The sequence below is a fragment of the Gambusia affinis genome, linkage group LG15 (genome assembly GCF_019740435.1).
Source record: "Gambusia affinis linkage group LG15, SWU_Gaff_1.0, whole genome shotgun sequence".
Lineage (NCBI taxonomy): Eukaryota > Metazoa > Chordata > Actinopteri > Cyprinodontiformes > Poeciliidae > Gambusia > Gambusia affinis.
The window spans coordinates 16,202,386-16,216,707 of NC_057882.1; the positions used below are offsets into that span (position 1 = coordinate 16,202,386).

The following is a 14,322-nucleotide window of genomic DNA, read 5'->3' on the forward strand; positions in this document are numbered from 1 at the left end:
TTTGCAATCCAACTTTACTGCACAAAGGTACTGTATTTTCTGCATTCATGGGGGCATACTCCTCTTCTTCAGCCCCTATTTCTTGTGGTGTACCTCAAAGTTTAATTTTGGGAACTTTTTTAATTGAATTCTTCTTCCCCATTGTAACCCCTGTTTAGCTATCTGGATCTATATCTACCTATATTTAAGAGACTCAGAAGTTTTTTTTTTTTACAACTAATAAAAATAAGTGTCTATCCTTGATTTCTAGAACAAAGTTGTTTAATTAAACTGCTTGACCTATATAACCCCAGAAGAGCAGTGAGATTAGCCAGATGCTCTCAATAGTAAGCCATCCAGCTCTATGAAACATTTTAGGACTGGTAAGTGGAAAAACATTTCTGATGCTGGAAGTAGGAAAGGAAACGTGGGAAAATAAGAAACTGACTTGAATTTGATAGAAGGTGTTATCTCAGAATTAGAAGGCGAAGGAATAAGCTGTTATCTGCAATAAGCAGGTTGTTATCTAAACTGTTGTAGCCCCTCTCTTCTCTTCTCTTCTCTTCTCTTCTCTTCTCTTCTCTTCTCTTCTCTTCTCTTCTCTTCTCTTCTCTTCTCTTCTCTTCTCTTCTCTTCTCTTCTCTTCTCTTCTCTTCTCTTCTCTTCTCTTCTCTTCTCTTCTCTTGCACATTAGGAAATGAGCCAAGACCAGAGCTTCGGCCCAGCAGGTTGCCGGGTTTTGATTAATTGTCAGTTCGGTGCTAGAACTCGCTCATGCCCATTTTTGTGCAGAGTTAAAAAAAAAAAAAAAAAGTTCAACAATATTTACTTAATAAATGTTTTGGTCAAAAATGGAAAATCTCAAATGTTTTCTTGCTTCAGATGATTTATACGAATTCTTCACTTTAATATTTCAGGATGCTGCCGAGCTTTATTCCAAATGGGTCTATGGCCAATATCAATGCAGCAGGTAGTGTTATTGCTTGAAAAACATCCAGAGTCAATTTTGTGTCTGTTGGTGGGATAGTAACAATAAAGCTGCAGAATATAACTTTTGTAAACCATTTTTTTCTTCCTTTTTACATATTTGTTAAAACTGTCACCATGTTGTGATAATCTGTGAAAAATTGAGCTGCTCTTGGTTCTCCCTGTGATCCTGCTAACATCTGAAGAAATGCACTGCTCCCAGTTAGGAACAACCAATCAGAGCCAGGAGGTGGGTCTCAGTACTGTCTGTCATGCTCATGTATATGCTGCTCAATGTGTTAATGGCGGAGAAACAACTTACCATTTCAGGAAAACAGTTTTTGCGCTGTTGTCGGTAGCCATGGCAACTGGCATTCATGGCTGGCTCTGTTGTGGGGAACCAGCTGTAGTGTAGCAGAGAGAAAGGGGGAGGGTTTGAGCAGCATGTACACAAGATTGATTGACAGAGGAGCTTTATTTTGTTTCTCCTCCCATCCTCAGAGTATTTGTCTCCATCACAACATAGTGACAATGTAGCTTTGGAGTGATATAGGAAACAATCTAACTTCAGATTTTAGTTGTTTTCAAACGTAACAACTTCCGATCATCAAAACATTTTATCACACCAACCTGACCTGAGTAAATGCAAAAATGTAGTTGTAATTTTATTTATTAACAAAAAGGCTATTCTAAACAACCTGCCACCGTTGGGGGAAACAACCACCGTCAGATGTTTATTACGACTGGCAATCAGTGTTTTGCAGCAAAATGTGGAGGAATTTTTGGCCCACTGCTTTTGCCAAATTAATTTTAATTCACCCAGTTTGAGAGTTTTGTGTTTATGAACAGCCTTTTTAAAGTCGATTGGATTTACGTCAGGACCTTGTCTCAGCCACTCCATATTTTTAGGGATTGCTTTCGTTTTTTTAGTCTTTTAAAGGAAGACTTGCTGGTGCTTCACATCATTTCTCTGCTGCATGAATCACATGTGCTTGAGCTTACGGTCACAAACTAAAGGTCATTCAAGATTTTTTTGATTCCTAGAAAAGCCAAGCATGAGTGCTTAGCTTTTGTAGGGTATATATTGGTCTGTATTCCTAATAATAGATGTAGTATGAGCAACTACTGGTTTTCTGACTTTTTATGACGACATGCCAAAAAACCTCTAAAATTGGGAACATCCTTATATCCAAGTTTAGAGTTCTGAGGTGAATCAAATACAGCGTTGGAGCCTATATAAATTTCTTATTTGCTTTTTCAGCTGACATTTAGAGGTCAGCGTTCACTGTCCATGCCTGACAGTGAATGCTTCTGCCAGTCAGAGTGGATTTCCAGTGAAGGACACAACACACAAGTGTCATCACACTGCCACATCTGAGGAAAGTGGCCTAGAGCAGGGATTTATCCAACATCTGAGGGCCGGGACGCAGTGAGGAAGTTACTCATACTTTCCGTGTCAGTTAGCAGTTGGTGCAGTAAATACAGCAGGATTTTCACAGAGCTTTGTGTTTGCAGAGGGAGGTGTGCTCTGTTTGAATGTCCTGTTTGTGTAATGGAGACCATTGCACTGGACATCAAAGTTGATACATTATAGCTCCCACGTCTCAGCTCATAAAAATCCCTTATTTCATTCTCCGTCAGCCAGGACTGTGATTCCACTTTTAGTTCATACCAAATTCAGCTTATCCTGATGTGGTTTTTATATCTGTCAGCAGCTGGGGAGGTGGTTCATCTGCAGTTTGGGAATGTGAAATCTGGCCTTTCTGTGGACGCTGTCTGTTGTTCAGGGCTGCTTTTATCTTGGGAAGAATAACCCAAACAAAGATCAGACCACTAACACTTCAGTACTGATATAGTCTTGTTGACATTTGGTTTGCATTTATTTATCGCATTTTCTGTTGCAGAGGACAAAGACACAGTAAGAAATTGTGACAATGTCTTATAAGTAACTCACAAAGACAAGGATTTTTACTGAATCAGTTATTTCTGTTGTGGTTAAACGACCCTCATGCTACTCAATCACAAATTAATAAAAGTCAGCAAAGCATCAGAGGTCAGCACTGTCAATAAAAGGTGATATTTATGTCTTCTGATCTGTTTATTAAGATTCTGCATGACATTCCCTCTAGTGCAGGGGTGTCAAAGTCAAATGGACGGAGGGCCAAATAAAAAATTTAGCTACAAGCCGAGGGCCGGACTGATCGAATGTTCATTGAAATTTTTTTAAATGACGCATATAGTCTAGTGCAGCGGACCGGCCCAAGCCTACGTAATTTCCTGCGGACGGGGGGGGGGGAGGGGGGGGGAGGGGGTGCGTGCGTGCGCGTGCGTTGTGAGGATCGAAGGGGGGGGGGGGGGTGCGTGCGCGTTGTGAGGATCGAACGGGGGGTGCGTGCATCTCGCATTTTTTCAGACGGGGTGCCGGCTTGCTGCGGTCTGCGGGCCGGTTCTAATAATAAATCAAGATCATCCCAGGGGCCGTAGAAAATCTTCTCGCGGGCCGGATGTGGCCCGCGGGCCTTGACTCTGACATATGTGCTCTAGTGAAACTGATTATATTGAAGTAAATGAATGATTTTGTCTTGAGCTATAATCTGTAGAAGAAAGGTTGTCTTATATTAAAATGATAATGTCTTATATCATCCTTTTTATGGTCAGACTCAAACAAATCTAATGTTTCCAAAGACTTAACTAAAGACGCACCAGTCAAATGTTTGGAATCAGTTTTTGTAAAGCTTTGACCTCACAAGCTTGATTTTAGTTGATTCCAGTTTCTCTTTAAGAGCTATATTATTGTAGCCTGGTGAAAACCAGCCCCTTGTACCACAACGTTTTGCTTTGTACAGAGGCCCTGGACTCTCTGCTATGGAGAAACGATTTCTTCCTGGAGGTATAGACACTGTTAAAGTTTTAAATGTTATCCAATTGCTAATGTTTGTCTGTGACTTACGTAATGTGCCAGTTCAGCACTATGAAGCTTACCTGAAATTACGGCAATCCTCCACAGCGAAGAGAGAAATGCCCAACTGAACAAGTCAGTTAAAGTTAATGGTAATTCAATATTTAGAAATGTGGCCAACAACGACTGAATGGCTTTGTTCACTCCCTCTGCTGTCACTGCTAACACTGCAACTGTAAAACGGCACAGAAAATCTTTGTCATCACTCATAACTTCTTCTATTTGCTGATTGGCCCTGTTGAAATTCCATTGGAGGGAATCCAATTCAATGGGAGAAAGCCCAGACTCTAAGTGAGATTTGAATTGAGGAGAATAGCCGGGAAGGCACTGGCAAGGATAAATATTACAGAGGACATAAAAGCCAAATTCAGAAACAATTTCTTGTCTTGTCTCCCATTAGCAGCTATGTGCTATTTATATTAGCAGAAAAGGTAGCTTTACCTGCTCGTGTGAAAGAGCTGTTGCTGTAAATGCAGTTTTGCTCTCATTATAAACCAAAAATTTAAAGAATTTGAAGTTGACATTTTAACTTTAACAAAGTCCTTAGTATTTTGTTAGCGATTAGCACAGTTAGCATTACTAAAACAGCAGTTTGTCTTTGTGTTCCTTAGAGAAAGGATCCTTACCTTAACTCCATTTCCAAATGCCTGCCAACCTTCTCCAATCCAGTTTGTTCAATAACAGACAAAGGTTGGAAGCACAATAGGATAAAACAGAGCAGATTCGCTGCACTCTGTTCAACCTTCCTATTAGCCAACAATCTTGCTTTTTAATGGCTTCTCACATATCTGCACTTTCTGAATTTATGTTAAGCAACTCACTGATACTGAAGTTGCCAACTTCGAGTCTCCACTCAGTAACAGCATCCACATCAAAGACTGTTGTGGCTCTTTGATTCAGCAATAAGACTCGATATTTTCTCTAATCTTTAAGTTTGGATTTTAGGTGTCTGACCTTTTACTGCACTTTGTCTGAGGATAGGAAATGATTGACTTCTATAAAATCTGCTAGTTATTGAAAGCGCTGGCAAATATAACAATAATCAAATAGTAAAAAATCTGTGTTTGTCTTATTAAGGGCATGGAAATTTAATATTTTGCATAATTGATTAACATGCCGCTTGTGTGCCAGTATAGGCCTCAAATCGAAAATATGATGGTTGGTGGATACTTATTGTTTCTCAGAAGGCTTTATAATGGCTTATAAATAATAATTTTTGTTTCAGAATGGCTAACACTCTTACACTACAGGTTTGAACTAATGGATTCCAATTCATTATCTTAAAATTAACTGTTTATAAGCAGTACCTTCTCATGAAATTAGGATGATTTATCGTGTTGCGCTTGAACGGTTAATCTGATTAATTGATTATTGAAATAAGTGGCAACTAATTTAGTAATTGATTAATCTTTAACTGGAGTATACGGACTCAAAAAAATAACCTATACAAAGTTTTGGCTTTTTTTTCTTTTTGCATTTAAGATGCAAAACAATCTTTGTCTCTAAATATGTTCTACCCAGAACTTCTCAAGTGGTATTGTCTCTGCTTCACCTGGATGAAACTCTGTTAAAAAAAAAAATTCCTTTGAAGCATCTTTATCCATCTGATTATTACGTAATCAGTTAATGTAAAAATTAACCTATTAACCTACAAATGATCAAGGGCACACTAAAGGAAATCTGTTATTGCGTTTGGGCCAATACAATGTTTATTTTCTTATCTTAAAAAAGAAGAGTTGTTTATGTGCATCTTTTAATGTATTTCTAATAATAAAGGAAAAAAATGCTTGTGTGAAAAATCTGTAGATTGGGCCAGTTTGTACTAAGTGACTAGTCCATTTTAGCAACTCTATTATGGTACATACAGGTTTTTGTTTATGGTTTTTTATTAATGATGTCTTAATTCTGATTAATAATGCTTAGTTATTCTTTATGGTGCCTTCAAATGCAGGGAAGCCATGTTGTTTGGTTTGAACTTCCCAAAGAAATTATCCATCCATTGAGTTCTGCTTGCCTGGAAGAAAGGGGTGACAGGTTGAGGACTGAAACGCAGACATTTGTCACATTTGTTTCTAATGGAGTATCCCGAGGGATTCCCAGGTAAGGAGGAATTTAAAGTCCCTCCAGCAGGTTCTGGGTCTCCTAAAGGAGGAACAGTGGCTCTTCTTGACCTCCCACTGGATGGTGGCGCTCATCTCTATAGCTTAACACAGTCAGCTGAGGAAACTCATTTCAAATTATTTTATACAGCATCTTTTATGTTTGAATTTAGGCGACCCATTAAATTGAGAGCTTTGCACTTTGTCTCCAAGTCCTCCTGCTCAAAAGAGTTTAGGATTGACAACAAATCAAAATACTTGAACTCATCCACTTGAGGCTCAGACTGACCTCTGAACTGAAGGAAGGAGGCTACCTTTTTGTAGTTGAAACCCAGAATTGTTGTGAAGGTAATTCCTTGAAGACATGGACAGAAATGCATCTTCAACGAGACGAAGAACCCAACTTCATCTCAATATTTGACAACGAACACCTCCAACAAGGGTAGATGGCCTTCAGTAGAGGGAATCGGCTAGACTTCCTGCTAGGAGTTGGGTATGCAGCTCTTCTTTTGGGGACAGAGAGATTGGAAGGCGTAGGAAAAAAAAAGTTTACAATAGTTAATATTTACCTTGTGTGAATAAGATCTTTTTGTATTCATAAATCACCTTCGAAGTGGTGAAATAGCTTCTTATAAACTGTGATGTGACGGGGGTTTTATATTGCAGTTCAAAGTCTTTGGATGTTTCTAACAGCAGAAATCTTTTAATGTTCTATTCGGCAAAGAGATTTTTATGTCCTAACAGTGATATCTGAATAGTTTTTAGTGGGACTCTGGACTTATCTCTGCTCAGTCACTGTTGCGGTCAGGCAGGCTCAGTTCTGTCTGCAGTCCTTTCTTTTGTGTAAGAGGAAAGGAATGGCTGAGAGTCCTTGTAGTTTACCGATGGGCGCCGATTTCATTCCCTGTAACTTTGAGTACAGGAAGGCTATGGACACAGACTATGGTTTTTCCCCCTATGTTCTCATCTGAATTACAAAAAAAGTTCCCATTGCACTTCCACAAACCCAGAGAGGAAGACATGGGAGCGGCGGAGCGCGTTTCCTCTACAGCATGAGTTTGTTTTCACGATGCCAGTGCGTCATCACAGATTCCAACTTTGTGACACTGTGACCACCTGCAGTCATTAATTCATCATGACTCTTCAACCGTCGCCCTCCCTTCTGTAAAGTGAAGTCCCTCCACACTTTGCTCACAATGCACCCTGTCACCTTTTGACTGGCTGGCATGCTGGCCGCAGCTATCCGGCTGGTGCTGGACGCTTTCCAGACAAAAGTCTCTTGCTGTGATTTGAAAGCTCATTTCCATTAGGTAGAATGAAGCCTGTATAGTGCAGTGCTGTGACTGAGGGTATGACCTTTTATTAAAGAAACAAATGCATTTAGGTTACTGGAAGTTTGCTTTTAAACGTTAAAGTAATTATCTAATATATGGAGTGTATGCTACTCTATTCAAGCTGCTGTAAATCTGTTTTTGTTGCTAATTCTGTGCTGGCATCAGTAAAAGCTGCTGGTTTCAAACAGCACATGAGTTTATTTGTTGCTAGAGGAGCTCTACTCCTCAGTGAGCCATGCAGTGACCCAGATTTACTGCCTCGTCGAAGGAGTTACTGAGCCGAGTCCTACATAAAAGACTTCACTAAGCTAAACTAATGGTCGTCTGCGTTAGTATTTCATAGCCTGGCACACGAAGGAGAAATATGTCCTTTGCAGAGCTTAAGAAAATCATGGTCTTGTTCTTTATTAGGTTCACAATCTAAATTAATTGTTTAGGTATGAGCAAATATGTTATCTTAGTCTGTTATAACCTTAAAGTACCACGTTTTCAAAAATGTGCTACGTGATGTAATGGGTTTTATTTCAATCAGAAAAGCGCCATGCATTCCTACTGCTTGCAGACTTGTAGAACAATACTATATATTAATTATTACAGTTAGACTGGCATCTACTATGAATTCAATTTTGATAAACAGAGCTATCGTTGAGTCAAGACCAGGATCAGAGAATGCCAAGATGCTGAGGGAGACCAGACTAACTCCGTGAGCCAATCAGAGACCATTTTCAAGACAAATTGCTGCAACAATAATAATATAGTTGTTGCTGTCTATGTAAAATAACATGTCGGCAAGCTTTTTGGCAAACTAGCCTACAACAGATTAGCTATTTCAGGGGATTTACATCCAGCTAAACGTTACTTGCTGGCAGAATAAATGGAGGTGGAGGAGTAAAATTGTTGGTGAGATTGAGACAAAACTAAGACTGAATATGTAGTCTGAACACTAGTATTCAAGCAAAGACCGAAAAGCAGATTTTTGTCATTAGTTAATTAGTTGGTTAATCTTTTAGCTAGCCTGCAACCAACTGCTTAACATGCATGCAGCTGCTGTCTTACTGTTTAAAACTGCATTACCAGAGGAGTGATGGTGTTGGTCCTCTAGTGTCCAGACATTGACTGCCCATGATTTTCAAACTTGCTAGTATTTCCAAAATGACTACTCTGTGAAAATATAGGATTCTCTTTTAGCTATCTAATGAGAGGTAGCAACAGGCAGCGGAGGTGCAGAAAGGTTTACAGTTTCACATCCAGGCACTTTTAGAGCTCCATTATAGGTGACCATTACCACTAAGAGAAATTAACACGTACAAATGATGCAATGGAAATTTCTTTACTACACTCAAAACATTAGTATACTTTAATGCCGTTAACCGGCCGACGCCTAATGGTCTTTCACAAGTACAGTTTTGCTTGAAGAAATTACTAAAATTGTAATTGTAGTTTTTTGTCTTAATCAGGAGAGAATGTAGAATAATTTTGTGCACCTTGTTCACTTAGGTTTTCATTACCCAAGTTAACAAGGTAATAAAAACTGTGGTCTGGTCATACTCTCCTGGGAGTCTTTCAAAGATGGCCCCAGAGCAGCTCCACTGGAGCAGCTGGAGGTTAATTGTCTCTTTCACTCTTTAAGCTGTACTGTCCTTACAGCTTTTTATCTCTCACTTTCTCCTTTCTTTAATCCACCACAGCCATGTTTTATGTCCTCTTTTTTTCTGTTTATGTAAAACCTAACCTCAACTCTTTCTACTTTCTAATGTGGTTATTTGTTGCAGGTTTTATATAAAAATAATACAAAATTAGCCAGCTTTTTGAAAACAACTGCAGAACTTGAGCAGCATGTATTTAGTTAGTTGTCTTTTTTGTCTGAAGAAAATTTAAGCTAAACATTGGTGACATTACTTTGTGCACCTGATCGTCTGTGGTGATGTCAGGTTATAAAGGTTTGTGGTCTAATAATCAGTGACTTTAAGCTTCAGATGGTGTAGGGTCAATAAAAGAAATGGAGAAAAGGACATTTACCGACCAGGATTTTTGAGTAGATGTTCTGCCTGTTTTTTGTAAAGCTTTGACCTGCAGTGCTGATGTCAGATTTGTAACTATAATTGATGAGTATAATGAATGTGTATGGAGGAGTAAATACTTTATTCCCTCATCAAAAATATTTGTGAGGGAATAATATTTCCCTCACAAATGCGTGTAGAAGAGACATTCATTCTTGTATGCATGTCTCTTCTACTCAGCTCCTTCAGACTAGCCAGCAACAATTAGCAAACACCTGGTGGAAATGCATGAGCTCATCATATGAGGCAGTGAAACACATTAAATTAACACGTACAAATGATGCAATGGAAATTTCTTTACTACAAAACATTAGTATACTTTAATGCCGTTTACCGGCCGACGCCTAATGGTCTTTCACAAGTACAGTTTTGCTTGAAGAAATTACTAAAATTGTAATTGTAGTTTTTTTTCTTAATCAGGAGAGAATGTAGAATAATTTTGTGCACCTTGCACATTCTTCGCTGCTGTTGAGCGAAGAATGTTGTTGTGCTGAAGGCAGAGTGTTGTAAAAGAGCAGACGCTTCTTAAAGAGACATGGGCTCTAATCAAGGTGTTTGCATTTCTTTTAAGTCGTGTTTGATGTATAAAACATTTTTATAACTACTGAAGGTAACATAGTTACTTAATTGTGCCTTAAAATGGGACTATTTATGTTGGAAACACATAATACTGCCTCTGTCATTTGGGAACCTGATGATAGCCATGAAAACCGTCTGAACTGTTAGATGTGTCGGATCTCCTTTGGCTTCCTCCAGTGCACAGTAAAGAGTAATTTATATCACCGTGCTGATTTGGCTTTTACATATTCTAGAAGAGTACATAATTTAGGAGCGCACAATGGCCTCATTCTGCCACTCAGGATTTTTTTTTTTTCTCCCAGTGAATTTCAGACATAAGTGACTGTGGATGTTTAATGGCAGCCATTGGATCTTTAATGTTTCCCCTGTGACGTAGCTGCTTCATCCGGATGGCATGCTGTTCAGAACTAGCACAGCCTGGTAAATTTTCTACATAAATCTGTTTGTTTTCTTAAGATGAATAGATATATTTACATATTTGTAATGCTTATAATTAATTAATATGAAGCCCCTCAGTCTACAGCCACAGTCTCTTACTAGAGGAATGCTAAACAGCTCTCTGCCCCAGAAATGTGCCAAGGTTGGCAGTTCTTGCTTTCTCAGTAAGAGGATGCTCTGCAGTGTCTATCAGTGATGGACTACTCCACTGGGGGATAGGATTTTCTCCAAACTGGGCCATTTGTTCGGGGATTGTGCGTGTGTGTATCATGTTTACTGAAAGTGTGTTACCATGTTGATCAGGAAGATGCGCTGTCTATCTCCTGACACAGCCCGTCTGTCTGCCTCTCGCTTTGTGGGTTTGATGATGATGCGGGAATGTGATACACACACACTGCTATCTTTGTCCGCTCACTGCTTTAGCTGCTTTGTGCCTGAATGCTCCACGTGCACAGCGACCGCTGTCATCCTTTGAAACAAGCGCTTCCCTTGTGTCTGTGCTGCTGTTTGCTGATGGTCCCAAAACAAACAATACAGTATTTTCAGGCAACATCCAGCTCATGCCAGGCGTCAGTAAATACTCTTTATATTTCACAGGGCTCTGGAAAAGGTTTCATCCCCGTGACCCACATTGATGCTTTTTGAAATGCCAGAGTTGAGCTCTTCTACAGTCATGAATGACAGCAACACACACAACCAGGCAGATGTGATGCTGCTGAATGGAGAACAATCTGTGACTGGGCCACAGTGATCCTAGTGCTGATTAATGCAACTATGAATGTGACAAACTCTCTATTCATGACTCCTGCATAGCTGAATGCTGATGCTAATAATCTTTTGTTTTCAGTGTCGGAACGTTCTTGAAAGTTCCCAAAACCTCATTTAAGAACAGTGGCAGATTATTTCAAGGAGATCTTGAATCGTTTATGTAACAGAGGAAAAAAAAAAAGTCACGCATGTATCTGATCTTTCTCATTTAGTAACATTCTATATATTTCAGATTACATTTTGAAGAAGAAAAAAAATTACACAAAATGTCACAATATTTGTTTTTGGATGATTTGAAGGTTTTCTTATTTTCTTATTTCTTTTGACGAGTCAACTTTTATCTGTAGAACTTTTCAAGCAGACAAGATTGAAAGAAACGCATAAAACAACATGAGATATTAATAAACAAGGACAGCATAAAAAAGATGAAGAAATAGAATGACTGTGGATGAGTTATTAATAAAGCACAACTGTGTAGTGAGAAAAACTAAAAGAAAATGTAATTATAATTATATAAAAATATATCCATCTTAATGCAGAAAATTTACTAAAGTTTCATATCAGCTCTCAACTTGTAACTGATTTGCAGTTTACAAAATTATAATAATATAAAATTATTGGTCTACAAGGCTCCAAACATCCTTGGGCCTAAATAAATCTGAGTTTTTAGACATGCAACAAATAACTAAACCAGGGGAAAATACTGCATTGATGAAATATGTATTTGTATGCCTAGTTTCTGGTTTCCTTTCCATAAATCTGTGATATTTAGGATTTTGGTCAATGTCATTAGTGTCCAGTGTGAACGTCTACTGCTGTGAGATTCTGTCCAACTTGCTAAGTTGCAAGTTGATAAAACTTGGGAAATATTGGCCAATACCTGTGTCACTCCAAACACTTCTTTTTTGATATGAATATAGCACATATTTCATACAGTGACATGACAACATATTTGTGATATATTCTGCACCCATTAACAAAACTAGCAAAAAGAAGTAAACAGCAAACAAAGACAACTTTTAGTTTGCATGCAGCTCTAAAACAACTTCTCTAAAAACCTGAGATGAACAGAAACTATTGTCTCATTTAAAGAAGGTTTGTAGAAAAGGTAAAAGTTTATCACTTTTTTGTTTTAAATTCACATTTGTCTTTTCTTATCATATTTGAATTTTATGTTTTTCTTTCAATGTTTTTCATATCTTCAGTGTAGTTTGTCTTTACCTGCTCTTTCATTTTCTTGAAACTGCTTTCAGTTGCCTTCTGCATGATGTAGAAATAAACATGCTTATTTTGCACAATTGCTATTTAAACTGCACATTATGGACTTGATTAAACGCTTAATATTTTTGATTTTGTGTTGCAGGTGTGCAGACGACCAAGAAGTCTGGAATTCCTGCTCCGAGAGAAATCTCCTCCTCTATAACAAGAGATCGGGTTTCCCTTCGAGATCAGCTGAGGAGTTCCTCTACTAAGAGAATCGTTACCAGTTCCAGCACCTCCAGCCTCTCCACCCTGGCAAAGCAGACGCGTAGCTCGACCAAGACCCGTGCGGAGAGCCAGGAAAGAGGCCTGCTGGAGAGCCAGGTAAAGGAGCTTCTCGCTGAAGCTAAGGTGAAGGACTTGGAGATCGACAATCTGAGGACAGAGCTGCAGCGCTGCAAGAGGAAAGCCTCCCCTACTTCGTCCTTGCCTTCTACTGTCTCAGTTTCAGACCAAGCGCATGCTGCTGATGATGAGAAGGGGCAGGTGGCTGAAGCCCTGCTCCTGGTCGGGGAGCTGAGGGAGAAGAACGGGAAGTTCCAGAGAGAGCTAGCAGCACTACGAGAAGAGAACCAGACATTGAAGGAAAAGCTGATTTGCTTGGAAGCTTCTCCTCTTTCTAATAAAAAGACAAGCTCGTCCATTACCTTGGTGAATGGCGTCCCTTCAGACCCTTCTGCTTCCCAAAAGGATGACCTCGTCTCCACTGCCAGCCCACTCAAAACCTCCATCTCCTCCAGCTCCGACATTACCAAGGATTCGCCATCGCCAGACTCCTCGGAGTTCGAGAAGCTCCCATCGCGCTCTGAATCAGGCAGCAGCGATGTCAGTGGCGATGACGTCACGGCGAACAGGTCAGGGGGTCAGGATGCGTCAGTGCGGAGACTAACAGAGCAGATCCACAAGATGGAGGAGAGCCATCACAGCACAGCGGAGGAGCTGCAGGCGACACTGCAGGAACTGGCCGACCAGCAGCAGATGGTGCAGGAGCTAACCGCTGAGAACGAGCGCCTGGCGGAGGAAAAGCGCCTTCTGCAGACGTCGCTTCAGCAGCAGAGAGAACGTCTGGAAGTGATGGCTCAGAAGAACGAGACGCTTGCCGTCAGAGTCCAGGAGCAGGCTCATGCTCAGGCTCAGAGGGAGCAGGAGCTGGGGAGCCAAGGGCCAAGGCTGGCCGAGTTGGAGCAGAGGTACGCCGAGTTGGTGGAGAGCTCTCGATTCGAACGGGAAAAACTGGTGGACATCCAGCAGCAGCTGACAGGCAGCTTGAGGGCTCTGGAAGAGGAACACCAACAGGCTCAGGGTCAAGTCTGCTGCCTTAAGGAGGAGCTGGACAGGCTGCAGGCCCGGCTGGACAAGGAAGTGGAAAGCAGCATTCAGGTATCGCAAGCTGCCGAGGAACACAAAGCCACGGCGGAGTGTCTCAGACTGGAGAACAGTAGGCTCAAGGCGCAGGTGGACATAGAGAGGCAGAAGGTCGTCGAGCTGAAAGCCATGCAGAGCGCCAGTGACAGCACCGAGCTTCAGAACATGCTGAAGACGGCCCACTCTGAGAGGGACAAGCTGGAGGTGGAGCTGACCGAGCTGAGACAGGAGCTGCTGAAGGCCCAGGCTGAGACTGAGCATGTGCGAGCCACAGTGTCAAAGGTACGGAGGGAGACGTTTACACACCGACTTAGGTTGGATTGCTTTTTTCAAGGATTCAGCATTTAATCGCTGTAATAGATGGATAGACACGCATGCACTTTATTTATCCCGTCTTGAGGAAATTCATAATGTGTCTCAGCAGGAAAGAACAAAATTGCACATTGCAATAAACAACTCATAATAAAACACTATCTAAAATATAAAATACCTAAAAGCATTTGTATTAATCTTAT

General features: G+C 40.3%; 1 protein-coding gene across 3 annotated transcripts in view; it reads left to right on the forward strand.

Annotated features, from left to right (window-relative positions):
• Positions 1-14,322, forward strand: part of specc1 (sperm antigen with calponin homology and coiled-coil domains 1) — an 89,003-nt gene that overhangs the window by 28,664 nt on the left and 46,017 nt on the right. For all 3 annotated transcript variants that reach the window (XM_044141341.1, XM_044141342.1, XM_044141343.1), the window contains one exon: positions 12,546-14,089. In XM_044141341.1, the coding sequence (XP_043997276.1) occupies positions 12,546-14,089 (1,544 nt within the window). The remainder of the gene's footprint in view (positions 1-12,545; positions 14,090-14,322) is intronic.